This window comes from Boleophthalmus pectinirostris, unplaced genomic scaffold (assembly GCF_026225935.1).
Source record: "Boleophthalmus pectinirostris isolate CB_2022bp ecotype Guang Dong unplaced genomic scaffold, ASM2622593v1 HiC_scaffold_469, whole genome shotgun sequence".
NCBI classification, from domain to species: Eukaryota; Metazoa; Chordata; class Actinopteri; order Gobiiformes; family Gobiidae; genus Boleophthalmus; species Boleophthalmus pectinirostris.
Window position 1 is genome coordinate 1 of NW_026571385.1, and position 27,539 is coordinate 27,539.

At 38.4% G+C, this 27,539-nt stretch overlaps 5 protein-coding genes across 9 annotated transcripts; 3 read left to right on the forward strand and 2 right to left on the reverse strand.

The window, feature by feature from the left end:
- Positions 1-3,108: 3,108 nt before the first annotated feature.
- On the reverse strand, positions 3,109-5,557 carry dnajc4 (DnaJ (Hsp40) homolog, subfamily C, member 4). Of its 3 annotated transcripts, none has more exons than XM_020923498.2 (7): positions 5,435-5,557; positions 4,787-4,898; positions 4,624-4,714; positions 4,368-4,555; positions 4,133-4,300; positions 3,786-3,872; positions 3,109-3,694 (listed from the first exon to the last, which is right to left on the reverse strand). In XM_020923498.2, exons 2-7 carry the CDS (start codon positions 4,876-4,878, stop codon positions 3,601-3,603), a joined length of 720 nt encoding a protein of 239 aa, XP_020779157.1. In that variant the 5' UTR covers positions 4,879-4,898; positions 5,435-5,557; the 3' UTR covers positions 3,109-3,600. The 3 variants fall into 3 exon arrangements, with proteins under 3 accessions (XP_020779157.1, XP_020779156.1, XP_055018260.1); XM_020923497.2 differs by having other exon boundaries at positions 5,449-5,553; XM_055162285.1 differs by having other exon boundaries at positions 5,431-5,539.
- A 246-nt stretch (positions 5,558-5,803) lies between these two features.
- Positions 5,804-8,025, forward strand: nudt22 (nudix (nucleoside diphosphate linked moiety X)-type motif 22). 2 transcript variants are annotated; one of them, XM_055162283.1, is made up of 6 exons: positions 5,804-6,071; positions 6,165-6,705; positions 6,774-6,893; positions 7,091-7,188; positions 7,253-7,346; positions 7,424-8,025. In XM_055162283.1, the coding sequence occupies exons 1-6, from the start codon at positions 5,986-5,988 to the stop codon at positions 7,532-7,534; spliced, it is 1,050 nt and encodes a 349-aa protein (XP_055018258.1). In that variant the 5' UTR covers positions 5,804-5,985; the 3' UTR covers positions 7,535-8,025. The 2 variants fall into 2 exon arrangements, with proteins under 2 accessions (XP_055018258.1, XP_055018259.1); XM_055162284.1 differs by having other exon boundaries at positions 7,276-7,346; positions 7,424-7,488.
- Positions 7,594-10,793, reverse strand: si:ch211-107m4.1 (heterogeneous nuclear ribonucleoprotein U-like protein 2). The gene is made up of 11 exons (XM_020923495.2): positions 10,139-10,793; positions 9,953-10,026; positions 9,619-9,864; positions 9,420-9,532; positions 9,082-9,348; positions 8,877-8,999; positions 8,714-8,815; positions 8,461-8,626; positions 8,157-8,381; positions 8,046-8,086; positions 7,594-7,898 (listed from the first exon to the last, which is right to left on the reverse strand). The coding sequence occupies exons 1-11, from the start codon at positions 10,597-10,599 to the stop codon at positions 7,854-7,856; spliced, it is 1,863 nt and encodes a 620-aa protein (XP_020779154.1). The 5' UTR covers positions 10,600-10,793; the 3' UTR covers positions 7,594-7,853.
- Positions 10,794-11,116: 323 nt separating this feature from the next.
- hs6st2 (heparan sulfate 6-O-sulfotransferase 2) lies at positions 11,117-13,856 on the forward strand. Its single transcript, XM_020923500.2, has 2 exons — positions 11,117-12,055; positions 12,706-13,856. The coding sequence occupies exons 1-2, from the start codon at positions 11,475-11,477 to the stop codon at positions 13,526-13,528; spliced, it is 1,404 nt and encodes a 467-aa protein (XP_020779159.1). The 5' UTR covers positions 11,117-11,474; the 3' UTR covers positions 13,529-13,856.
- A 1,684-nt stretch (positions 13,857-15,540) lies between these two features.
- Positions 15,541-27,048, forward strand: mbnl3 (muscleblind-like splicing regulator 3). 2 transcript variants are annotated; one of them, XM_055162282.1, is made up of 8 exons: positions 15,545-15,790; positions 17,443-18,046; positions 20,579-20,743; positions 21,093-21,284; positions 21,359-21,583; positions 21,789-21,930; positions 23,627-23,718; positions 24,495-27,048. In XM_055162282.1, the coding sequence occupies exons 2-8, from the start codon at positions 17,873-17,875 to the stop codon at positions 24,495-24,497; spliced, it is 993 nt and encodes a 330-aa protein (XP_055018257.1). In that variant the 5' UTR covers positions 15,545-15,790; positions 17,443-17,872; the 3' UTR covers positions 24,498-27,048. The 2 variants fall into 2 exon arrangements, with proteins under 2 accessions (XP_055018256.1, XP_055018257.1); XM_055162281.1 differs by lacking the exon at positions 24,495-27,048 and having other exon boundaries at positions 15,541-15,790; positions 23,627-24,457.
- Positions 27,049-27,539: the final 491 nt, after the last annotated feature.

Genomic DNA, 27,539 nt, shown 5'->3' on the forward strand with positions numbered 1-27,539 from the left:
AGCCAGCAAGATGCACAATGTAATCAGCACTTAAGCCTGTTCTTTTGTTTTACAGTCTTCCTTTTGGCAGTGTATCTTAAAGATGAGGGACCTGTACTAACAAGCCTGTTAACAGCAAATTTCTAAGATCACCGTGAATGCAATGTGAAAAGATGAAAAACATTAATTAGCACTGTAAAGATATTTATGATTAAGTTATGTTTAATTGTTGTGTTTTAGGGAGATATATGCGTATGAGTTTCCTTTCATTTCATAATACTCTTTTAAGTGCAAAATTTAAATCAAAATAGAAATTTTGATTTTTCACCTCGGTCTAAATGAATGTATGCTAGCTGCAGGTGAGATAATGCATAAGCTATCCAACCAAGGACTGCAACTGAATATCTAGATTAGTTTTACATGCAAATTGCAGGGACAACACAGTAATGGTAGGTTATTTAAATTTAAAGCTACAATATTCTACTGTAAAATTTTGGAGTCAGATCAAAAAGTCCATGTGTTACTGAAGCTGGATTTTCCATTAACTGTTGTCATTAATGGCCTCAAACTGATCCACAAAGCCTTGATTCATTGCGCATGAATAAAACCATTAGTTAGGCTACAGTCTGAACTCCTCACAAAGGAAGCCTCGTCCAAAAGTGGGGCCAAGTTGTCAACAGTGTGTTTTGAGGGTGCTCAGAAATAGTCAGGAAAATTGGACTGTCTCCAATCTGACCCAACCTGCTTCACAAATCATGATGAGCAATCTCTATTGCATGTAACACCTTTATCACCAAGTAGACTAGAATGCTACAGTACAGTTACTGAGATGAAAAACCCCATCCACATTAAAACACAAAATCATATAGGCTATTTAATTATTTTATCAGTACTGTATCCGGGATAGCTGTATAAATCAGATAAATCTGTATAAATCTCTCAACCACAAGAGCTCGATTATCTGCGACACAGAAGCCAATACACTACTACTACAGTAGCTGGGGTTACCCAAGTGCACCACAGAGAGATGACTGTGGTCGTTTTCACCGGTCCTAAAGTCGCTGACCCTAGAGTGAACTTCTACAACGCAAAATATAATTAATTCATATATTCTCCCTCTCTAACGATATTACCGTAGGTAACACATCAATGATCAGACACACAGGACAGGGACTCGCCGGGGTCAGGCTGTCCTCAGACCAACAGCCTCTTGAGGTTCTGATCTATACATACCTTGGCATGAGACATCTGCATTTTGGAGAGCAGCAGGAATTGAAACATTCCTAGAATAACTTGAAGCATAATCCCCATTGTGCAAGAGTCCAAGGGGCACGCTAAAATATTTTGGGCCAATCCAAAATACCCGGCCGCCCAAGAGAATGGTGGCTCCTGTCACCTTAGAAATATCCTGCTCTGATTCTCCAGTTTCTTTTCCCATGAACGACACCCAGGGGGGGCATTTTCAGTTTCAGACGAATTACTTTATTCTGTTGCATTTGAAAAAGCAGTCAGATCAAGTGTAAATTGTGTGTTGTCATTTAGATCTGTGCCAAAATCCACAGGCTAGCTTTTGGCAACCGAATATGACAAATCTTGCAGAATGTATGTTGGCACGTGTCTGAAGTTTAAGTGATGTCTATGCGCGCGTCCTGTAGCAGCAGGTATCCGCTTATAGCGCTGTGGCAGGTGATGCAGCAGACAAATGTCCCCTAAAGTCTGGCCCGGTGTAAAATCCTAGACGGGAATATAATCATATTTTTGCTGCTTCTCAAAAGAAGATATATCCGGCAGAGCTCCCTCCGGCGCTCAGCGACGTGCTGAGGACAGTGGCGCATATCCTCTCCGGTTTGCTCAGTGTGGCGCTCTGAAAATATGACGTTCAGCTTGGGTTCATCATGCCCTTCAGCAGCCCATTCCCCGCATAAATAAACAAGACTTTAATGATCCTCGCTGTTCGGTGACGGCGGAGCCCGACGTCAGAAAATGTAGGAGTCTTTAAACAGTTGGTCAGTTTCCTCGTTTCCTTTGCCCTTGAAACCTTTGCCTGAAACGCACACAACGTAACCATAGCGCTGTCAACTTTTTTTTAGAGCCAGGACAGCGCACTGAGTGCAGGTGCACCATGCAGCGCGCAGACGCTACTTGTGCCACTCTGGCCCCGAGTTCAATGCTGCCCTGAGGACTGGGAGGTCACAGTACTTTTCTTCACTGTTCTCTTTTGGAGTTATCAGCAGGACACAGACGGGGCAAAGAAAACAGCTTTATGGCAACCGATCCTACAAATAAAGCACTAAATGAAGTGCTTAATTACGAAGACTACCTTTTGAACAGGAAATGTATTATGACAAGTTTGGATATTGTTACGTTTAATGCCTTTGTCTGGAACGCCCAATACATTTCAGATAAATCTACAAAAAATATCACAACATAAACGAAACACGACGTACACATATGCAAAAGCCTATTTCACATCTCAGGCAGTAATTATTGTCACGGTCCTCATTTCATTTGGTGTTTACACTTAGACAACCCTGTTTCCCATGAGTGAGAGAGAAGGCATGTTGTGCCATTAAAGCTTGTTTGGGTTATGACAGCACGCTCACACGCCACAGGAGGATGAGGGTATCTATCTGCATGCATGAAAGGATATGCTGCTATCTGGTGCTGATGTCTCCATTTCGGGGCCCCTTTAACAGCCTGACATTCAAACACATCTGGCATGTGTCACAATCCAGACTTCTACATAGTACTAAATATGGAAAAATATTATGTATAATCTGTCAAGATGGCTACAAATACAAGACCTGCTACGAAATAGGTGATTAATTTACACAGTTGGTGCCTAGATTGAGAAGACTAATTTGAGTTAATAAATATGCAGTGGTTATAAATATGCTTTCTAGCCTTGTTCATAGCTTTAAGAAAAACAGACAGGAAAGGAAAATATAGGGAAACACGTTAGGTCAGAGACTAGATTCAAATATATACCAACTATGTAAGGTCTTTGCAATATTCTCTTGACTTAATCACATTCAAAAATTTGTTTGAGTTGCAGATGACTTTTTATACATGCAGTTAAATCCTGAATAAGCTATTAAATTGCAGCACAAATGAGTGGAAGGAGGCACATTATTTCAGTAAGAGTGTCAACAGTTTTATTTGTTTCATTATTCATATATGGATAAGCCAAATAAGGCAACAGTAGGCACACATGAAAATGTGGGCTCTTAACACAACAACACTTGTATATTTACAATCATCCTGCACCAAGTCACTACCAACAAAGCCAATCCTGTTTCAACAACAGGAGGTTAGGGTTTTATGCATGAGGCTCAAAAAAACAAGCCTTGCCATTTGTAATATAAATAAGTTTAGTCCTCCAATGAGAGAGAGAAAATACCCACCAGCCTGTGCCTGGTTTGGTGAGGTTTAGGTTGCAGCGTTAGGGGACTGATTCACAACTGTGATTCTACTGAATGTCTCTCCCTACTCACCATTCAGGTACACAATTGGGGCCTCATTCAAGTTTCATTTCATGATGCCAAAGATTTAAATATTGTTAAAAGTTTAACAACCTCTTTTTCCTGTACTGTCACAAAACACCTGTGTCAGGAAAACCTACTATTCGTCTCCACCACGACGCATTCTATACTTCTGTAAAAACTCAGCATGTTTCTGGCTGAGAATTTCTCTCTGCTTTTCAAAACTGTTGACCCTGTATAACATGGACATTAAAGAAGTGAATTAGTTGAAAAATATGACAAAAGTAGAAAATTCACAATGTAACAATGACTGTATGAATATACCTGGCTCGTTCTTTTGCTTCATTGTAAATTGCAGTTATTACTCTATCCTTCTCATCCATATAATTATTGTGGATTTCTTCCAGTTTTCTGTTCAAAAAATTGAAAAATTATGAATATTCAGTACCTTGCAATAGGAATATAGACAAGTTACAATGATTTGATTTGAGAATATTTATACAATATTATTAACTTTGATTTGTCAAGTATACATCACCTGAGTAATCTTATTTTAAGCATAATGAGAATTATTCTGCCCTGTCTCATTATTAGTAAACACTGACCTGACAAGTGATTTAACTTTGATAGTATGACAAAATACAGCAAAAATACCTCAAGCAATTATGTACCTGAAAAGGAGGTAGTGAAACCCAACACTTAACACCATTGCAATAATGCAATAACCCAACACACGCAGGTTTTGGGTCCTCCTCTTTTGCCATGCATCAGTTGACATGTTATGTGCATTAGACTGACGAAACTGTTCCCAATAGCGCTGATTTTCATATGCCTCTGACCTAAAAATGAAAAGAGTTTGTATGGATATTTTGAATAAAAAGGGCAGATTGTTCAGGTCATATATACCTGAATTTGTCTGCAGGGTCAGTATATTTAAAGTCAGATCCATAGGTCTGATGAGCACTGTAATGATGTCTAAGCTTTAGGTCATATTCTTTCCGGCTTTTATCTTTGCTCAGAATTCTATAGGCCTCATTCAACTTCACAAACTGGCTGTGGAGCTCTGGATTAGAGGGGTCACGGTCTGGATGCACCTGAAAAATTTAGATAGAATAAAAACTAAATCACATTGGTCTGATGCTAAACCTTTTAGAAAAGATACCTTTTTAGATTTGTCAAAAAATGCATTTTTAATTTCTTCCAAGGATGCATCTGATTTGACTCCCAAAAGTTCATAATGGTTTACAGATTTTCTGTGTGGTAAAAAACGTAAATTTTATTTTCAAATGGTAATGCAAATGTTTACTAAGATGATAAAAACACACCTGTAATTGTGACCCTGAGAAAACAATCGCATGCCACCCCTGTAGCACCACAGACACGTCTGACACAAGCGGAGCTGGGCCTCCAACTGCATTATGGAGAACTGGTAACAATCTGCAAGACAAGTATGTTAGGAATTAAAATTATAATAATAACCCCGTAATATAACTTTAGAATATGTGACCACGGATGGTGAGAATATTTCATGCCACTTGTAAGATGGTGTTGTTGTAAAATAGTTAAGACACCATTCTGTAAATAAAAACATATAGCCTTGTGTATTTAAAGACAAAAATTATGATCTCGACACACTGGCCTCACTTCATAGTGAGACAGTGCTGAAAGAGGGCACCAGTCAGGAATGGTTCAAAGCGTCATGGCTGGAGGACAATGTGGACATGTCGGAGAAATTAATGTCATGTAGCACATTTAACAGCCGTTTAGTAAGAATATTAAACATTTAAGTTTACATCATATTGTTATATTTCTTTCATCTTATGTTGGGTACATCATGTTCTACACCGAAGTTAGCTTCTGCCATAGACGGGACTAAGTTAGCATTCGATGTTTACAAAACAGACACGAGAAGTACTTTAAGTTTATGACAGAGCTCATCCAAGGCACTAAAACAATAATAGCTACATACATACAGCCAATGTCCTACCAGCAACCAGTCTTTAGTTCATAACACTGCAGAATAGCAAATGTTGCATAAATCTGACGATGCAAAGTTATCACGAGTTTCATCGCGGAAACCTGAAAACCGGAAATTTTCATAATAAAAGACACACCGTGATTAGAAGAGGCGAGTAGATTTTGACAAATTTAATAACAGTGGGTGATCAAACAACAGTGAACTTAACTAGATAAATCTTTACATTAGCACCTAGACAATAGGCAGTCTTTTTTTAATGATCTTCTAATGATGCTGTTTATCAAGAACCCTGAAGATGGCGTTAGTCGTCTGTTAAAATGCGGAAGAAGCAAGACACCTATTCACCGGTTAGGTAAAAAAAAAAAAAAGTCAAGAGGATTGTACCGATTACATTTTTTGTTGTTTTTGCTTTTTGTACGTGTTTGCAAACATTGGAGGTCATGTTTATTTCTGATGCTATCGATGTAAAATGCTTCTTTTTGAAATGGCGTAAGTGGTGTTAGGTCACAGTTTTGACTGAAAATTGTTCCTTCAGTTTAAATCATCATGGACCCCGAGGTGTCATTATTGCTGCACTGTGCTGACTGGAAAGGACTCAGAAAGTGTCAGGTACAAGTGGAGCTTTCAGAACGGTATGGTTTACAAGAAAATAAAAAAATACTCATATGTATTTATATGTTTATTATGTATGTCTTTTAGACTGAAATCTGTTGTATTGACACTAGGTATAACAGGCAAACAGATCCAGCACTTGAAGATCATATAGAGAAATTGTGGAAAGAGAGGCTTGCCAAAGAGCCCTGGATTTTCAATGGAGCAAAGTTCAGACTACACTCTTTCTCATTGGCTTGTGACAAAAACTTTGAGGCTGATGATGCTTGCATCAAAAACTACAAAGAAAACCTAGTGGAGATTAACAGCAAAGAAGAAGATACTTTTACAGCCATCAATGCATGCATTGGAGATAAAGCGACTGCTCTGCCATCAAAAGAATCTCAGAGACAAGAAGAATGTGTCCTTATTCTACGGTTAGGCTTGACCAGCTATAAAGATTACCTTGGTACCAACTGGTCAGCACAGGCAGAGGAGCTGTGTAGACGTGGGGAGGTGGAGTTTGGTGACCCATTGTTGTTCCTTGCTCAGCCCCTGGGGGTTGGGGCTGTCCTGTCTACAATGGATGACCAGATAGTGTTCATCAGAAGGAGCCATAGGGTTGCAGAAGCAGGTGGCTTGCTAGACATCCCAGGAGGACACCCAGAGCCAAAGGTGGGGAGCAGTGTGACAGATTAAACACACTGCATTTTTCAGTGTTTGTTATTATTTCTGGCCCTTAGGTTGTGTGTGAGAATTTGGGACTGAAGATTTGTGAAGACAAGATCAGCATGGTTATGCTGAGTCCAGTAGCTGTTGTCACTGAACTGTATTCATCAGTTTGTGCAGAGATTCGTGATGAGGTTTGTTTCATTTTTGAAATATTGTAGTAAATTTCAATCTTTCAAATGCTCTGAAATGTGCACTGTGAAAGAAATCCTCATAAGTGGTTTCTTTTTCATATTTGCTGCTCCCCATTTCTCACTATACCTCTTAAAGTCTATTTAAAATTCAGAGTGAAATTACACTAGAAATTTAACTATATCCATGTCTTTTTTAGATAAACATTCCTTTGAAATTCCTTGGAGAGCCACTGTTGATTGGAATAGCTCTGAATCATACAAGTGCAGGCCGACCAAGTGCAGAGTTTTACATCAGGTATTTGGCCCCACTCAGCATTATAATGTCTTCTGTGTCTACAACATAATTTATCAATGTTTAGCTGTTCATTGACTTCGGATCAAGTCAAAAGGTTGTACCTGAAAGGTGGTGCTGAGGCAAATGAATCAACAGACATAATTTTTGTCAGCAAAAAGGTACTCAATCTACACACTTAAAAATTCCTGTCTGAGGTATGATATTAAATATTTTTTTCTACTCTTTAAATTGGAAGACTGTGTTACAGCTGGACCAGACAAATAATCTGTGGCCTGAGCTGTGCCCTTCAGCCAAAGGAGCTGTCCTGCTATATCAGACTGTGAAGCCAGACGTGAAAGAAAACTAGACCAAACTGTCTACACCCACACACTCCACAAGACAAAGCAGAACTTGTGTGAAGTCAACTTAAGGCCCATATTGTTTTATTTCTTGAGCAACATTGTGTAATCTTGAGAAATTATATTTTTTGTGCAAATACACAAAATGCAAAAATATGTAATAATAAAATGCTAAATTTTCAACAAAACAAAAGCAGTCTTGAATGTTAAAATTGCTGATACTAGCAAGTAGGGTATTGTCTGTGAACATAAAGATCCAAGTCCCAAACCTGTCACTTGTTATTGTTTTGACAAATGCTGCAGATCAATTTCTCACTAGCAGCCCTTTTAACTGCTGTTATAGTAGTACCCTTGAAGACAGGAAGCAGGCCACTAAAACACACAATAACATCTTATTTGTTCTTATTGTTCCGATATTATGCAAGTAGTACATTTACGTTATGTATATACAGTATGTAATCGCTATTAGCCATGTTATTAATAAACATTTGTGCCTACATCTGTGTTACTGATACTTACAAATTGCTGTTGCTGGCTCCATGAATGCAGATGGGTCCAACCTTAAAGAAGTTATGAAAATGAATATATGCCTGCAACATTAGTCGTCCTTTTGAAAATAATTATTCTTACCATTTTGACACATGCTTCTAGTCTTATGAAATGATTTTTGACATTGAGGATATGGCCTTTTCTTGAAACGCTGTCGTTTCCTCTCGTCATTTTTGGGGGCAGGGGGCAACAGTTTGCGTGCCTCATCTTTATATTCCTGCAACATTGTCTGTGCTTGTGGCTGTGATAACTCTATATAGTGTAGTTCTTCTATAAGATCAGCTTGCTCTGGAAGAGTGCAGCTGACTGAAAACATAATTAATTAATTTAGAAACAAAACATTTCTCAGCAAAGACAAGGTTTGAAGCAAATGTAATAACCTTACCTTGCAATTTAAGGAAAGCATTTTGAGGGATTTGCTCTCCTTTTAGTTGACGCTGTGAAAGACGTTTTTTCCATTCCTCTTTTGAGGGGAAAATGACCATCACTTTTCGTCTGAAACCCACAAATAGCTGCAACTTGTAATGACGTGCAGAGAAGAGAATGTTACACTGTAAAGAAGAAATAGAATTGTTATGTATTTTTTATAAAAGAAAGTATGGAATGCTCATAAGCATGTAATATACAGGACTAATCACCTGGTCGAGGATGTAGTTGCCTGGCCTTTTAGCAGCAAGTTTGATTAATTCAGTAAGACACTGGGAAGCTTGCTGAAGCATGGTATCCCTTTGTACACCTGTCTATATATAAAACAAAGTTAGTAGCAGAGACATATGTTTTTAAAGAAAAGATTTCACTTACAATCATACATGCAAGCAGCTCCTCTGTACTCAACAGCCTGTATTGCTTTTCTGGATGTTGCTTTATGTGGTTCTTGGCCCAGTGGGTTTTTCCAGAACCAGGGAAACCAACCATTACAATCACCTACAGAGTATAATAATCTATAAACTATGTGTATAAACTATACAGGAGTTTTTTAAATTACAGATTACAATTTTATACTTGCCTCGCACTGCGATTTAGACTGAGGTGCAGAGACAGCACAAATCTTTTGCTCATCAGACAGTGCTATTAGCGACGTAAACCCTGGAGGAGAAGGGTACCATGCACCAGCCATAGGATCAAGAAGAAACCGAATAGAACAGCTTCTACAGAGAGCATGTGGGAACAGAGGTTGTCCCTGCAGTGCTGATGCATCAAGCGAATATGCAATGCCCAAAAACAATCCATTTTTATGAAAGGAGAGTTCAACAGCACCACCTGATGAAAAGGACTGAAGAAAAATGTTACAATCTTACCAATTGAAAGTGCAGATTAAATAGGTGAATAGTCAGTGAGACTTACAGCATAGCAACCAACTATATCTCCCACAGACAAGGGCTCCCCATAGTTCTCTTCTTTTCCATGGGAAACCTTTTTGCCCCGCCCATCATAGGCAAATGATAAATAGTCTTTACCTACAATAAATGGTTATGAAGCAATAACAGAAATACTTTAAGCAATCAATATAAAAAAAAAAATCATATAAAAGTAAAGAACATACCAAGCAATAAGGAGGTACTGGCCACTGACCATCCAATTCTTAGGCCAAAAGACTCCATTTCATCATTATGTTGCTCTTGTGGTTGTGAGGTCGGGAGCCTCTCCAGCTTCACTTCAAAACCCACTCGGTTCTGTTTAACTCCATGGGTAAGCCTGCAGCCAGACCAGAGCAGAGGAAAGCGGTCCCAAAACTGTGGATGACCACCAGCCCCATCAGGATCAACTTCAAAGTGAAGGTCACTATTGTCTTTTGGCAAAAAACAAAATTTGTTTAAAAACTACAAGAACAATATTATAGAAAACTATTGTTTTAACAATATAAGTATATAACCAACATAAATCAATTTTAACGATGTTTCGATCTTCCTCCACAGGCTCTTCTGTCACTAGTATAAGGGGCAACTTGGATCTTATAGAAATGAAAGACAAAAACATATTAAAGTGTAACAAAATTAATGCACATATACACATAAATATTTCATTTGTTGCAGGACACTGTGACAAACAATATAAAATCCAACCTTTTATATTTTATTTCTTCTTTGAACTCGTAAAAGGCTCTTCCCTTTCCCATCTCCAATATATCTCTTGTCGCAGCCTTCTCATCCTCAACCATGGACTCTTCCTTGTCCTGTGGTTTCTGCTGCTCCTGGTCCCATGGCCCAGATCCTGGTCCTGAATCCAAAGGGTCTGGAGTTACAGTCAGTCCACTGAAGGCAGGGTCTGTCTGCGTGGCTCTCTCTGCGTACTCTCTGCGGGATTGTGTCGGTCGATAAACTGTTTCTTCTTGTGTCGATATCGTTACGTGAGGATGTGCTGTAGTGTCACTTCTCACTTTTGACTCGAGTCCACCGTCTACCGCTGACCATAGTCTACCTACCAGCTCAACCTTAAGTCCTTTACTGTCCAAACCTAGTTTCTTCAGTCGAGATTTTAACTCCGGGACTTTTAACTTTTTTAAATCCTCAAGTTTTGCAGCCATATTTAACTTTCCTCGACTTAAGTTAGAAGCAGCAAAGATGTGTTGTTGATCTAAACATCGGTTTAATATGGAGCCCTGGGCTCCGATTGGCCATAGAAATAACTCTGCTGATTGGCCAAGAACTATTTACTCTCTAGTTTTACTCGCGTACATGGCTCATTGCCTCTCTCTGGCGGTGTGATGTGTCACTGCATGGAACACACAATATTTCATTGATTGTGGCATACACAGTCTATACTGTGAGGTATTTTGTATTTCAATAGAAGGTTATGAACCACTGTAAATCCATGGTGTAAATACATTTCATAGTCACCAGCCCCCACAAAAAAGCGTAATTTTGACACAATATTTTATCCAAACAGATAATTAAAAACAAGAATTACATGACATCTAGTTGACAACATTCTCTTGTAGTGAAACTTGGTGTCAAACTTGGTGTTGATTATCGTCTTAATAACACTTTGAAATAAAATCTTTTCATGGACTGCGCGTGAACGCAGCAGTGACGTAGGCCTCACACCGACATTCTGGCCGCGGAGGATTCTGGGAATAGGTCAAGAATCGATGTAAAGAAGCAAAGATTAACGCTGGACCAAAATTCTGATCCAAACTAAGATTAAGTCGGTTTGTCGTTTGTTTTTAAGTAGTTGTATCTATTTTATAGGTCGTAATACCCTGAGACCGGTAGAGAGCAAATATACAAAGCTATAGTCTTTTAAAAACCTATTTCCAAGTAGGCTAATGTTAGCAGGCTAGCAGTTGCATTGTTATTGTGACTTTCTTTCGATCCCAGTTGGAAAAGCCCCTCCGAGATCTTCCCCAGCGAAAGCAGGGGTTGACTGGCCGAGTGATGTTTTACAGCTTTCCAAGGGAAGATGGATGAAAAGTCCAACAGAAGCTTCAGCAGGCACCATAGATTGTTAATAGCTTTGTTTATGGTGTTGCTTTTTGGCGTCATCATGGTCCAGTACATGTGTCCCAGTGGTGCTGAGTGTCAGACTTTGCACACCTTGGGATCGTGGTTTAAGATCTGGAGTACGTCCAGTTCTCATAGTGGCCATGTATTACAAGGTAGTGTTTCCAAAGATCCATACCTCGCAGAAGACAGGGCTTTGGTTCGCTTTATTCCTCGTTTTAATTTCTCCAAAAATGATTTATATCGGGTAGTGGATTTCAACATTAAAGGTGACGACGTTATAGTATTTTTGCATATTCAGAAAACGGGGGGCACAACATTTGGGCGACACTTGGTGAGGAACATTCAACTGGAAAGACCGTGTGAATGCCATGCAGGGCAGAAGAAGTGTTCCTGTTATCGGCCAGGTAAAAAAGAGACGTGGCTATTTTCACGTTTTTCTACCGGCTGGAGCTGTGGTCTTCACGCAGATTGGACTGAACTCACGAATTGTGTCCCGTCAAGGATGGGCTCACAGGAACCTCCCAAGAACCTCCCAAGGTTGGTTATCACATTTTAAAATGATCATGACTACTAAAATACTAAGCCATGGAAAGCCATTCATTCTCATTTACTGATTTGTGACCAATTTGTGTCCCCAATTATGAGGTAAACCATTAAATATGGCTTATTATATCCAATTATTATGTTGAATTATACTTAATTACATACTTTTCATTGTATGTTTTGGCTGATTATCCTACATGAAAACTGAATGAACATTAACATTGCCAGATCTTATACAAAAACTAGTTTGAAAGGCTCGCAACAGGCCGTCACTATCTGATCTGAATGCTAGTGGAGTCTTTGCAGTGAATTCAAACTGGGCCATAAGTTCTTTGGGTGAAATACTTTATTTCACATACTTTTTTGTTTAGTGTGTTCAGTAAAGTTGGCTTTTTTATATATAATTTGTTGGTTGAGGTTTCCAAACAAAGGTGGCCTTCCCATCATTATTCATTTCCTAACCATAAACAAGATACATTTTGCTATAACATGGTATAACATAATAAAAAAATAGTTCACTTTATTGCTCCAGGCTGAACTTTGCTCCAAACTGTCTTCTTACAACCACAGGATTGGATTAAATATGTTTTTATGATATGAAGAATAAAATTATATGTTGATTTTTTTTCCTACTTTTGTTTTAGGCGTAATTATTACTATATAACCATTCTGAGAGATCCTGTATCCCGTTACCTAAGCGAGTGGCGACATGTACAGAGGGGTGCTACGTGGAAAGCATCTTTACATGTTTGTGATGGACGTTCACCAACTCTCTCTGAGCTACCAAGCTGTTACTCCGGTGATGACTGGTCAGGCTGCACCCTTCAGGAGTTTATGGATTGTCCTTACAATTTGGCAAACAATCGTCAGACCCGTATGCTGGCAGACCTGAGCCTAGTGGGCTGCTACAATGTCTCTGCCATGAGTGAGGATGAGCGCTGGGCTGTACTCCTGGAGAGTGCCAAGCGCAACCTACGAAGCATGGCTTTTTTTGGGTTGACAGAGTATCAGCGCAAGACCCAGTATCTGTTTGAGCGTACCTTTAACTTGGAGTTTATTGCTCCTTTTACACAGCTGAATGGTACTCGTGCATCCAGTGTTGAGGTGCCAGCTGAGACACAACACAGAATTCGTGTCCTTAACAAATGGGATGTGGAGCTGTATGAGTATGCAAGAGATCTGTTTCTCCAGCGCTTCCAAGTGGCAAGGCAGCAGGAGCGCAGACAGGCACGAGAGAAGCGTCTACAAGAGAGGAGACGACTCCGTGAAAGACTTGCTGTTAAACAAGGATTACAATTAAAGCCCATAGGAACAAACAACCCTGCAAAAGATCACCATGTACAAACAGAAGAGCAGCAAAAAGACAAGCCTGCTGCGGACACTGAAGGGCTACTCCCAAATTGGTGGGAGGGCGATGAGAACGATGATGCTATGGATGACTACATGGACAATGTAGAACAGTGGTAATGAAAAACATGATGTGCCAATTTTTGCCTTCTCACTAATTTTAGATGTTTTCTACAATAGTTGCTGAAGAGGTATAAGATACTAAATATTGTATCATAAAAAGTTTTTAATTATTTAATTGAAATCAGTTTTGTTTAAACACTAACAGTTGTTTGATCTGTTTGTGATCACAATTTATATCTGTAAATTGTCTGTAATACACTTACACAATTTTAGATACTTCTGAACTTTGATCATTGAATGTTGATGTTTTGATTTTAAAATATTTTTTTTCTACACTGAATGTTTATACAGTATAGATTTCTTTTATAAAAATTCTTTTTATGTACTTACTGGCTTTTTAGTCATTTCTTTATTTAGCCTAAAAGAAGTAAATCTGGTTAAATTGTATCGTAGCATAAAGAAAGAGTCAGATAATCGGATCAATGCAGTTGGTCTGTTACCTGTTTCTGTTACCTCGTTGGGATCCCATCTTGTCCCCAGTGCTTCAAAACGGCTGGGTTAAAAATACTTCTATAATTATGGGATGGCATTAAATAATAAGTATAATATATTCTGTGTTAAATAAATTCTCTCTGCAAGGTGGCTGGGCCTACAACATGCACAATATGTATGAATCCTCCAGCTAAGACAGTTTTGACCACGCCCAGCATGAAGTCTAGCTCTTGACAGCTTTCCCCATACATTGCTATCACAGTACGGGAATAATAAAGTATACCATAACCTTGTATTGATAATGAAATACACACACATACACACTTATTTATTTAGTTAAGTTGTTGTCTGGTTGGAGGAGGTTGTTGTGGGTGTCACTAGAAAACCAAGGGTCACTGAGAGAAAAATGTTGAGAACCACTGCCCCAGACAATGACTGTTTTGCAAGTTCATTGCATTGTATTGTGTGAACAGGCTTAAGCATTAAATAAAATGGCCTTTTTTTATATTGTTGAGGCGCTTCCTGGATCGGATAAGTTAAAAACAATCTGATAAACTTACCCGATTAGATCCGAGGCACACTGATATGCGGTTATTTTTATTAGTGCCACAAACAACGTCTTTTACTTGTAAAATGTACTTGTACTTGAGTTATAATCAGGGTAGACAGGATTTACCATGGGGAAAAAAAACTAGCGGGAAAAATCAAAAAATTGTGCAGGGTTTCTACCTGATGCAACAATACCGGGAACATTAAAATCATGTTTTGATGTTCAAGCAACTCCAGCGGTCCAGGTTAAAGCAATGTAAGATGGATAAAAAAAAAGTCTATTTTGTAGGCTATAATATGTGTCCTTTAAAAGAGATTGAAAATGAACCGATAGGCTCTTTGAATACAATGTTCTTTGCATCCTTTAACGGTTGGGATGATTAATTAACTAGAAAAGCACTCAGAGAGCGCAGACCTCCGCCAAGGACTACCCCCATTTTTTATATAAATTGCGATAAAATCAGTCTTCTGGATCAGATCCGGATCAGCCTTTGGAATATGAAAGAGGATCCCATTGTCCATCCCTGATTCAAATTTCATGGGGTTTGGTCAATAATTAACCGAGATATTGAGAAACAATTTTTTTGGCCCCATTTACCTTGCCTGGACGAATCCAGACTCATCGCTGTACCAGCGGCTGATATGGAGCTGTATAACAAATACAGAGAAATATCCTTCTGGATTTCCAGGCAACCATTTACCACAATGTTAACTAAAATTTCGAAGTGATCCAGAATCCAGGATTTCTTCCGGATCACCCACAAAATGAAATCAGTTCTTCCTTTTCACATTTCCAACAAATCCTGAAAATTTCATCAAAATCGGTCCATAACTTTTTGAGTTATGTTGCTAACAGACAAACAAACAAACAAACAAACAGACAAACGCCGGCAAAAAGATAACCTCCTTGGCGGAGGTAATAAAATAAACTGATTTGCAATATATTGAATATACTCCTATTGTGAACAAATGCCTAGGTCGGTTAGGCGGTCTCCTCTGGTCTCTGGTCTCCTCCCTCTCGGGCGCACACGTTTTGCCCTTCGTCAGATATTTAACCCTGTCTCTTCTGCGCTCTGCCAGTCTTGCAGACAACTGCCGATCTGCACACTCGCGGCATATCTGCTGTGGCTCTATGACGATATAGGCTACATCTATTGTTTTTTTTCTTTTTTCTTTTTTTTTTTTTTTACCAACCCAATTGGAGACATGTCGTAGTGGACCTTTCGGAAGATCACGCCATGATTTAGGATTTGTAAGATTTTTTATTTTTTTATGCAGGTAAGAGACGGTGCGTGATCATCTCTGGCGCAGCAACTCTGCAGCTATAAATCCTTTTTTATTTTCTTTTTTTTTTTTTTTTTTTTGCCGTATGGGGGGAAATATGTCTATGTCCTCCTCTGTGTGACATTTCATATTGGGAGAGTCATGGCTGCCTGTTGCATATAATCTCGACTAGGAAATGCGCGTTTATGAATAAAGAAACATCTTCTACTGTAGCTCTATTGATCTGTTATTTTGAGAGATTTTATTTGAAACAGAATTTTAAATGTTGTTTAAAAAGTTAAAGGTACCACAAAGGCCAATAACACGTATTATTAGGCCTCCTACATATGGAGGGTTGATGCCACGTGTAAGTTAGCCTATAAATTATAATAAGAAAATGTAATTCTTTTAATACGATTTGCTAATTGGCTAAACGTTTGGTTTAACAGTCTTAGTTCAAATAGGCTATTAAGACAGTTAATTAGGTCTATGCTCTTGTTAGTATGAGGTCATAGATGTAGACTAATTGTCTCCAAATTGCCCATAGTGGTTTCTATACGAAGCAGGTCATGAAGAGTTCAGGTTTACGCTTACTTTTTTAACACTGGCAAACTGAATCCATGGGAAGGCACACCTGTGGGATTATTTACTACTTTTTATGGATGAAATCAAAGGTTTGCTTGTTTTGCACTGTTTATCTAATGTAATGGTGCAATATCAAGATTCAAAAAATATATATGTGAAATTAACTTGTTTTGGGGGATGAGAAGGTTGTACTGTCCTGGGGTATTCTTGGCTGTCTGGATGTGAATGGAAGCTGTGGCATATGAGATGAAAGGATTACTGATACTTAACCTAATTAAACTGTCTCTTCTGTCCAGACCAGAAGCTCACTCTCATTTTTATATGATTTAAACTATATTATTATGCTAACTGTAACTTTATTGTACTTGTCCACAGTTGAAAGGCACTTAAATGCCATATCCTTAAATCTCTCACAAAATGTTTCTTTTTGTTTTGGCTATACGTATTCTTTCTAATAAAAATATTATTAATTGTACTCATCCAATGTATAGAATTTCAAAGTCAAACCACTTGCTCCGCAGTTGTTAATGAATTACCTTTTTTAAATTCTTTTGTTGATCTATAAATATCCAGATGTGATTTAGATTAGACTAGCTATCATGTAGGCACCTAGTATAGTTGTCCTGCTCTGTAGTGGTTCTTATACTGCACTTATTTCTGCACCAACAGCAGAAAACATGCAGTTGGGTACATATCTGGTATGTGTTTATCTTTGCCACACTGAAGAAGCCCGTGTGTCAGTGTGGGTACTTTAGATGCCAGATGCATATTGCTGAGCTGCATTGTCAGGATGTGTGTAAGCAAAGAGCCTGACACTGACGTGGACAATTACACCAGACTGGTCTGGGGGTCCTCAGAGAAAGCTAGGAATGAAAGACTTCAGTGGTACCTGTATGTCTTTAAATCATGTTTGCTTTATTTTGTATTAATCCTTCCTGCATGCCCTTCTCTTGGCTTCAGTTCTCTGTTTGTCCATGTCTCTTAAAAAGATTTATGAATAATACCCACTCACCTGCACCACTTTTTCCTTCATGTGAACAATGCTCTTTAATTGACTATTGTCTCTATTGCTGTTTTTACAGACAAATGACAAGTCGGCCATATGCAGAGATCAATAACCTTATTGTGCGAAAAAGAAAAAAGCTCACTTCCGGAGGAAGTCAGTGACCTGAAGTGCCTATGGTGGAGTTGCTGTTCTGGAGCTATTATTATTTTTTGGCCTTGAACGGACACTGTTACATTTTTTCTGACTGAAACAGATGCATCCCTTTCACCAATCTGAAGTCATTGCTCTGATTAGACTGCACATGTCCTGTGGATTTTTAATTCCACAACACTAATTGTTGACACTTGTCTTACTGCATCAGATAAAAGGCAATTTGCATAATTCTCAACTTTTTAATGAAATGACTTGGTGCTGGTCTCTAGATCTGTAGGAGTACATACTTTTCCTAACAAGTGTCAAGTGTCTCAAAAAATAAAGCTGTTTGTTGGGATTTTTGCCTGTCTGTGATGGCTGTCAGCATGACCATGGGCAGAGACACCAAATGGCTGACTCTGGAAGTGTGTCGAGAGTTTCAGAGAGGCACCTGTCTGCGATCAGATGCTGAGTGCAAGTTTGCCCACCCCTCTCCCAGCTGCCACGTGGAGAATGGTAGAGTCATTGCCTGCTTTGACTCACTCAAGGTAAGAGTACTTTTACAACATTAACAATCTATTTCATGAATCTAGAACAGCAAGCTATAAATGATATAAATTTACTTTTTATGACTGCTAAAGTATCAAATACTTTTTGTGAGATATATATTTATGTGGCAAGAAAAACCTATTGGTTTAAAATCTCCAACTCCAAGGCCTAACTTGCCTATATATTAATGTGTTTGAATTTATTATTTATCCTTTTTTATTTCTTTTTTGCTCTGTCCATCAGAGCAAGGGGAAAGTGACGGCAAGAAAAAAAAACTGCCTAGCAACAGACCAGAAAAGCATATTCATTGGATAGTCTGATCCTCCCTGAATGACATTGCTGTTTTTAGCACAAAGCAACAACATGATTGTGTGCTGTTGTGACCATGAGAAGAGATGAAATCAAGTGTTCTGCGTGTTTTGTTCTTAAAGCTTAAATAGCTGTTTAGAGGCAGTTAATTTGTTTAGTAATAATTGTGTTTTAAAAAAGACTAGCTTTCTTTGTGTGTGCCCATGCACCTGAGTGAATGTGTGCATGTTTGTGTAGCTCCCATACCCAGGCCCATGCACAGACTGTGTGCTTTTGCCTGTTAATTTGAGTGAAATTTGAAATTACATTTTTCTTTACAATGCCATATTTGTTGTAACATCTGTGCAAAAATTCATAATTATGTACATTTGTAAAACTGTATTGATACGTTTCTAATACATTCATTATTACCTTGTTATTGCTTTCCAAACACAAGGATTAATTTTGATTGCACACAGTTTAATGTGGTTTTAAGTGGTTGAACATATAATGCTTATTAAAATAGCATATCCAGAGCTGTCGCAAGCCATCTGGGTGCCCTACACAGATGCTTTGATGTGCCCCACCCAGGGAGGTGAAAATTTAAATTGAACTTGACTGAATGCTACACCAGGTAGCTACAGTACTGAGCATATCAACTGGATGATGCCTGTTTTTATTTATACAGTAGATGTGTTACATCCGTACCATTACAAATCCATTCACGTGACCATCTTCACTCTCTGACTGGAGTATAGTTTGGATGAAGTGTCCCAGTACATTGCACAGTCTATCTGGAGTTTTTATAAATCTGGTAAAAGGCTTAGGCTTTCTTTTTCCCTCAATAATATTTTCATTTCGGTCTCTGAACTTTTAATAAAGTTAGTTAATTATGTCCAACTTGGTTAGCTTGTATGGGAATTCTCTACTGCTACCACTACCAGTATGGGGCTTGGAGGTGCATGCTGAGATTACATGTCAAAAACTACAGGAGCTCTGTAGGTTTAGTAGCATCACTGCAACCCCTCCCTTTTTGTTAATTGTATGGGAATCTCTTTATAGTCCCACTCAGATCTGAATGTGATGAGTCACCATCTCATATTTGCAACTAAATATTTAAATATATACATCTAGTATAAGCATTGCCTTTTGCCCTTGATTATTTGTACATTCTGGCACACAGCAATAATTCACAATCTCTGAAACTTCCATATACTTTATAAATTATGGATGACATGGTTTGTTGGTTCTTTTACTGCCAACATGGCATTTGGTTGTGCATCTTGGTATTGCACAGCGCTATTTCCTGTGTGTGAAATTTTCAAGGAGTAGTTCCAATAAATAACACTGAGCTACTATTAAAGTTATGCTGGTATCATCAGTATAAAAATATAGATATTTTGATATCGATCCACCCATCACTACCTGGGTGTTAGTTTATGTTTTTCATCAATAAGACACCTATTAAAGTGCCTGAGTATATATATACTGATATACTTAGACCTAGACAGACTTTATTGATCCACAATGGAAATAACTTGGACACAGTAACTCACACATTACAATATATTACAAAAACAAAGAGTAAAAAAAATTGTGTTCTCGTGTCCCTCACTGTCTCCAGCTCTCAGCCAATCACATGAGCAATTTTACGGATCAGTTTATCAAATCACCCAATGTCCCTTTTAGTGTTGATTTATTGCAAGATTTATACAAGATTTTAATTGCAAATAGCTGCTTTTATAACACACTGCATGGCACAAAGAGCTATTTCATGAATCTGTTTAAACCGTTACCCTTTTTGCATGCTGGGACTCAGCAGTGTTAAGTCTGGCGTTCATGACATGCAGTATGTGTAACTTTTTGTCATAAATGTCTTGATGGGTTCACAGGATTCATTCCTCATTACAGGCTCACTGCATGTGGACGACTGTTTGTGTAAGCCTATGCATCATCTTGACCATTTCAGGCCTCAGCATGTTTGCATTTTGTTTAATTTTTTGTGCTTTAGAGCCGCCTCTTCAGTCAGAGCTTGTGCTGCTTTCTCTTTATGACTTCATCTTGTTGCAGCTCCATTTATCACTGAGTCCCACAAAGTAACTTGAACCCAACAGCAGCTAACTAATCCTGTGCCAGATTTTTGGTCACTTTCAGATTTTCTTGTATTTATGAAGTGTGATGTGGCAATGTGCACCTTGCCATTCATGCACATTTGTTTAAATAGCCACCTATTTTTTTCATAGGGACGTTGTATACGAGAAAACTGCAAATACCTACACCCACCTCCGCACCTAAAAACTCAACTGGAAATTAATGGGAGAAACAACTTGATCCAGCAGAAAGCAGCAGCTGCAATGCTGGCTCAACAAATGCAATTCCTACTGCCCGGGGCACAGCTGCCCCCCTTAGTAAGTAGACCAACTTTAAGGATAACTATGAGGTCATATTATGTACTGTTTGTACTGCATATTGTGTTTCAAATATACCTGGGATGTGCTTGCATCGGTAAGGTGCCGAAGCATTTTGGAGTAATAAATTACTGCGCATATTAGCACGTAGCTGCACGTGCACGTCTCTGCAATTGAACTCTTAATCTTTGAATTTTTAAAAAAGTTTATAGAAAAAATTAATGGAAAATGTACTTCTGGAACTGGTGCTCACTGTTGAACTAAATTATATTACATTCGTAGCTTGTTTCATTGTGTACAGTGCTTACGAATGTACCACATTGATTCTTTGTTTTATTTTACTCCCCAGGCTACATTCCCAGTGACGACCAGTCCCACTCTGGCATTCAACCCTTTTTTAAGCCAAATAGCCCCTGGCATGGGCCTAGTACCCGAGCTGCTGCCCAGTGCTCCTCTGCTGGTTCCTGGGAGTCCTACTAGTCTGTCAGCTATTAGTAATGGCACTTTAACACAGAAGCAATCGCGTACAGATAAATTAGAGGTATGACTCCTTTTAACAATTTGCTCCAAATAATATGTAGTCTGTTTGTACAGATATTGTTTTGTTTATGGCAGGTGTGTCGGGAGTTTCAGAGAGGAAACTGTTCACGGGGAGAAGGTGACTGCCGGTATGCACATCCCATGGAGGCCGCCATGGTGGATTGCTGTGAGAACTCAGTCATTGTATGCATGGACTTCATCAAGGGCCGCTGTGGTCGTGACAAGTGCAAATACTTCCACCCTCCTGCTCACCTGCAGGCCAGGATCAAAGCCACACAGCACCAGAGTAGTCAAAACACAGTGAGTCCTGTTCATACAAAAACTGTTATAAAAGGTGGTACTCTGGTCCTAAACTGAGTAAACAAAGGCTCATTCAATTAAATTTTTTCCTAAATAAATAAATCTAGAGTGACCTCTTGTGATTTTCTTATAGAATTACAATACTTTCAGACTTGATGAGTCTTTTGCAGATGAAACTAGATATTATTTTCTGTCCTCTGCCTAGGCTGTGCCTCCAGCATCACTACCAAAAAGGACACTTTCAGAGAAAAGTAATGGATCTGCTACTGCTGTGTTCAGCCCCATGTTTCAGTACCAGCCGACTCTGGCCAACACGCAGCTTCAACAGGCAGCTCTCGTGCCCACCGGTGAGTCACGAACCACCTCAGCTGCAAGGCCACCCACCCCTACTCATTCCACAGGGCCCCCCAGTGGCAGTGCAATCATTGCACATCAGTGCAAGTAACAGCTCAGAAACATTAAAGGTTGTATGGAGGATTTTTTTTTTGTTTTTTTTGTTTCAAGTTGTCAATGATAGCATTATAGAGGTGCAGTAGCCTTGTAATTATGATGACCAAAAAAAAGAGAATAAAAATTCATCAACTCTGGACGTGGTGGGGCCAGCTAAACATTTGCCAATAGATAACGACACGGCCTCGTTATCTGTTAGCTGACAGGCTATCAATCAAACTCCCTACGTTTCTAGCGTAACTGACCTGCCTGCGCGCCGCCGGTACGTGGTTTACGTACGCCTGTCACGCAGTCCACAGACGCAAGACGCACAGACGCTGTTTACTCCACCAATGCAACAGTTCTTAGCGGCTTTTTTTGACCTATATCTTCCTCGCAGTTAGCACAAAGTTTGTTGCAATGGCAGACAAGAATCCAGGAGCAGTTAGCCGCAAAAGAAAGTCCGTTTTTGAGGTCGCTGAAAGAAGAAGACAAGGGGAAAAGCAGCGAAGCCAAACTAAGGTGATTCTTGTAGATTCATTCCAGCGATGGCGCGACTGAAGCAGACGCAGGGTCTAAAGACTGACGCATTGGTCGCCAAATTACTCCTGGACAGGTAACTTCTGCTTATTATGAAAACGTACTTTATTTCCAAGAGCTAGTCAAACGTTTTTCAGGACACGAAAGCGATATCCTATGTCTGAAAACGTAATTTTCAAGGCAAAGAAAGAGTCCGCTTGCTGCTGCGTGTTGTAGCTAGTTCATTCGCACTGAATCTCCGCGCAACCTTCTCTGCTCCCCTTTCCTACTCCTGTCCCCGCTGCCCGTTCCGCTCTTCCCCCTTCTCCTCACTTCTACGGGCACGGAATCTCCGCGCACCGCTCCCCTCTCCTCTCTCCTCTCTCCTCTCTCCCTGCTCCGCTCTTCTCCCTGCTCCTCACTTCTCGTCCGCGAACGAAATGTCCGCACACCCGCTCCCCCCGCTCCTCACTTCTCCGCCTTGCCTAACCAACACTGTAGTTAGTTGTTTACAAGTCATGTGCAGCTCACCGGCTGTAAACAAACCTGTTTCTGGCGTAGTGAGGAGGCGGGAGAAGGCGTTTCTACGTAGGGAGCTGTAGGGGAGGGGGGTGGTTTCACGCATGCGCAACATTTGAAAAAGGACAAACAGTCGCTGGATTTCTCGTTCCTTGGAAAATCCTCTATACAACCTTTAATTGAACAAATCATTTGTTCAATACTTTCATTTTGGCAAACCACAAATTGATGATGATACATTTTCCATTATGTTGTTTCAAAAATGCAAATTTGTTTTCTCCATGCCATAGTATTTCTAGCATTTATTTTAATTATTTGTTATAATTTGTCATAATGTAACATGTACTATATGTCCGTTATGATACAATCTGAGACCATATCAAATGAAGTCTGATTTGATTGTATTGATATTTTCGATTCTGTAATTTATTTTTAGTTGCATGATCTACTTTATGTTTAAGCCTCATGTTGAAAACCATTTGAGAAGCTACACATTTTTCCCATTGTAAACATATCATTCCTGTCCCTCTCGCCAACATTTTCATCCTATTGTCTTCTGTCTGACTGAATCAAAAGTTCCCATGATGCACGGTGCCACCACCACTGTTTCGTCGGCCTCAACCCCTGTCACCAATGTTCCCTTTGCTGAATCTGCTGTCTCCAATCAGGTTTGCTCTTTGATTTCAGAATATTTCAATAATATGTCTTTAAGAGCCGTTCTTTGCTCACATACCATGCTTCGTAACTAAAGATTAATGTTATTATTATCTTTGTTATGCATATTTTTATTATGCAGTGCTTTGATTTAGGGACACACTGAGCCAGCTTTTTTAGTTCAGATATCAATATTGATATTTTGATTTTTAAGTATCTGCCCTGTACCTGATATTAACCGATTCCAATGTAGTGATTGAAAATGACACTTAATTTCTTAAAAGACAATTAACTTACTACACAAGAGATCCAATTTGTTATGCAACAGTGATTTGTCCTTCACATCACTACAGAACAGGCAGCTTTGTATAAATAAAAATTCAAACATTATGAGACATTCCATTTTGTTACAGCCAATTAAAGGCCCAACTAGGATATTAACAGATATCATGGAACTGATACCCCATCCAGCTAATTTTTGAGTATGTGTGCCAGTAATCAATACCAGTAATGGTATCATTCATCCTTAGTTTTATTAACAACTTCCAATGACATTTTAAAGGTATGGCCTGAGACCAGAAGCACAGTACAGGAAGCCCATTCTGGAGTACATTTTTTCTTAATTCAACTACAGTTTTGAATTTTTCATTTCATGAGAAAAAAGGGCACCTCTGTCTGTGTGATTGGTCATATATGTTACCTGCCCTCATATCCCCTGCGGGGATAATATACACAAATTCATATACAAATATACGCAACAGAATACTTTTTTTTTTTTTTTGTTTTGCAGTAGACTCTCTGGACGTGATCAATCCAGAGCCCATGGAGCTGCAGTGTGTATCTTTGGATTCCCATTTCTGTCCCCTGCCCAAACTGCTGGTGGCCACCCCAGTCACACTTAACCCAGTCAGCCTCCCCTGAATACCTGCTCCTGGACACCATATGCCCTTGAGATCCTGCTTCAGCCGGACTAAGTCATAAAATGTACTCACTCTCAAAGCCTGAACGTACTTCACTGCAGCCATAGTGATGCAAACAAACTTGAAAATCATGAGCAATAGAGCTCTTTTGTTACAGCCATAGCATACCTAATGATTGAAAAATTTAGATTTTAGTGAGACTACATGCTCTTTTTTTTTGCCAGTATGGCTACTCTTACATTTGACTGTGTATCACCAGAAGAATACATTACATGTAATTACTTACATGCATAATATCTATTATAATAATAGTTTTACTGATATAAATAAACAGTAGTAAATTTATAGTATTAAATGTTGATAATACATAACTGAATAAAAACTGACACTAATTATGTCTTGGTGTGTCACTGAGACAGATGTGTTTCTATTTGTGTTGAAATATACTGTTATATGCCACGTGAGAGTTTAGACACTAGTGATGGATTAGCTTGGAATTTAAGAAAGAAGTTCAATATTTATATATGGCTAATCAGGGACTACATTTTAAGTTTGTAAATTTGTTTTAATTTTTTCACCAGTAGGGAGCAAATGTAAACCCCCTTCCCTCACCTGGTCTTTGTCCAGGCTCACCTGTGCTTTCTGGTCTTCTTCGGACACTATCAGACAGCAGTAACATAGATAGCATCTATGGATGTGAGAATACAATGGGGCTGGGTCAGCCAATCTCTTTACAAATAGACTAAAACTAAAACAACTAAAAGGCTTGGCTGTATTCATGAAATGTTGATTTTTAATGTCATAAGTCACTGGACTCTAAATGCCACTCTTCAATGTGAAAAGTACTGTGTAGGTCATATAAAGTGATGACTCCTTTGTTCAGTTCAGTCATATATCAGTATTCTTATTTAGATATTGCATATTTCCAAAAATATTTATATTATGCCTTTTATTTAACTCCTACCACCCCTACTAAAGACATTAGTGTGCTGTGAATGTATCTGCATAAACTACAAAAACTACATATCTTAATTTTGATAGTTGTAATTATATTAAAAAAAAACAAAAAACAAAAACAATAAAAAATCAACTGTACGACTGTATTAAAATTGGCCATTTTGTATATCCAGATATGTTGTCAACGTCCTCAAATCAAATTAATATTTTTCAAGTGTTTTTGTGTTTGGTCTAGACTCAGAAAACAATCAGGGTTAATTTATGTACGTGATATGAAGGCCATCCTAGGCTCTTTTGAGATTTTATTGCCCTTAAATCAGTTTCAATTATTACCTTTAAATATTTCAATTTGAAGAGCTGGCCTTGTTGGTTTCATTTTAAAAATAGCTTTAAAATCTTTATACATTTATAGTTGTTTGTGAAGATGAATGAAAAAAAGTTTAGTAATGTACTTTGTATACAATAATGGAGATGATCATTAAGTTGCAGTTTGCTGCCAATAAAATGACAACATAACTACTTTCTAAAATCAACTTGAACTTCCACATGAAAATAAAGGGAATGCCCATGCACAGTGTACCTGACTGTAATTTGTAATCCAAATGTCTTTCCTAGGTTTCTTTGGTTTTTGTTTTGTTTTGTTTTTGTTTCTGTTTTTAGGTGTGTGTGTGTTTTTTTTCTGTTGGATTTGATTAAATAAAGTTTAAATTTTAAATGCACATTTAAGTTAGTGAATTTAAGTTTGGCATTTGCTGTTGGTCAAATGTTTATGTTCAGTAGTATTTATACCTTATTTGATTTGGACTTTGAGTTTTTGTGGAGATTGCCTGCCCAGCTGTGCTGGGTGATATTGAACAATACTGAACTAATGAATGTGATGTTCGCATTATTTGCACTTGTACACAGTGAAGTTCCCCCGAACTTAGTCTGAATAAAACTTCACATGTTACCATAAAAGAAATCACTGCATATTTTGAAACAATTTCTGCCTGAATCATTTGCCAAGTATTTCCCTACTTAGGCTACAGCTGTATTCAATTTTTCTGTCATCCAAAAGTTGTTAATTACATTTTAGGTGGGTGTACTATCGCAAGACCAATAGAAAATCTTATGACATTTTTTCACAAAAAATTTGATAGATGCACAAGTTTAGTTGTATCCAATTTCCTTTGTGTTGTCACTCAAAACCTTTCAACATCTTTAATTGTTTTCCAGGATTTTAGTTGATGTTTTGGTATGTATTAGTAGAGGGGGTCAAGAACTGCCTGAAACAAGCCATAGCAAAAGGTCAAAGACAGACAGGACTCCTGTGATGGTTTTTATGAGCACTCTGCTTTGTAGTTGTTTGTGCTATGGGGCTACATGTGAATTTATTTACAATGTAATGCTGTGCTTTAACTGTGTATGAATTCCAGGGTATCTACAATAAAACATACAAACAGGAAGTTGCAACCCACCTGTCATTTAAAATTGTATCACACTGATAGTCTAAGTAAAATGTTTTGCGTGTTTTTTATTTGTCTAATTCTTAAATTAAATAGTTCCTAATACTTAAAAAGAGTGTTTTTTTTTTTTGTCAAAACAATTTAAAATTGAAATTTAAAAAAAACACTCTACATACTCTAAACAATGTATTTATGTAGCACATTTAAAATAACAGAACTTTCACCAAAGTGCTTTACAAATCACAACAAATATAATCAGTTGTAAAACACACACACATATATATGTATACACACACACACACACACACAATGTACACACATAAGTGTGTACATTTATTTAAAAGACATATTCAAAGCTGTTTCCTAACTGTTTAAATTAATACACATGTTCCGTGACATACCGTGTAAGAGAAAAAGCGTTTATAAGCAATGGATGCATAATAATAGCACCTTACATGACTGACAAGTTCGTGTTTACAAGGAGGAAAAAAAGACCGGATGTTTAACCTTAGT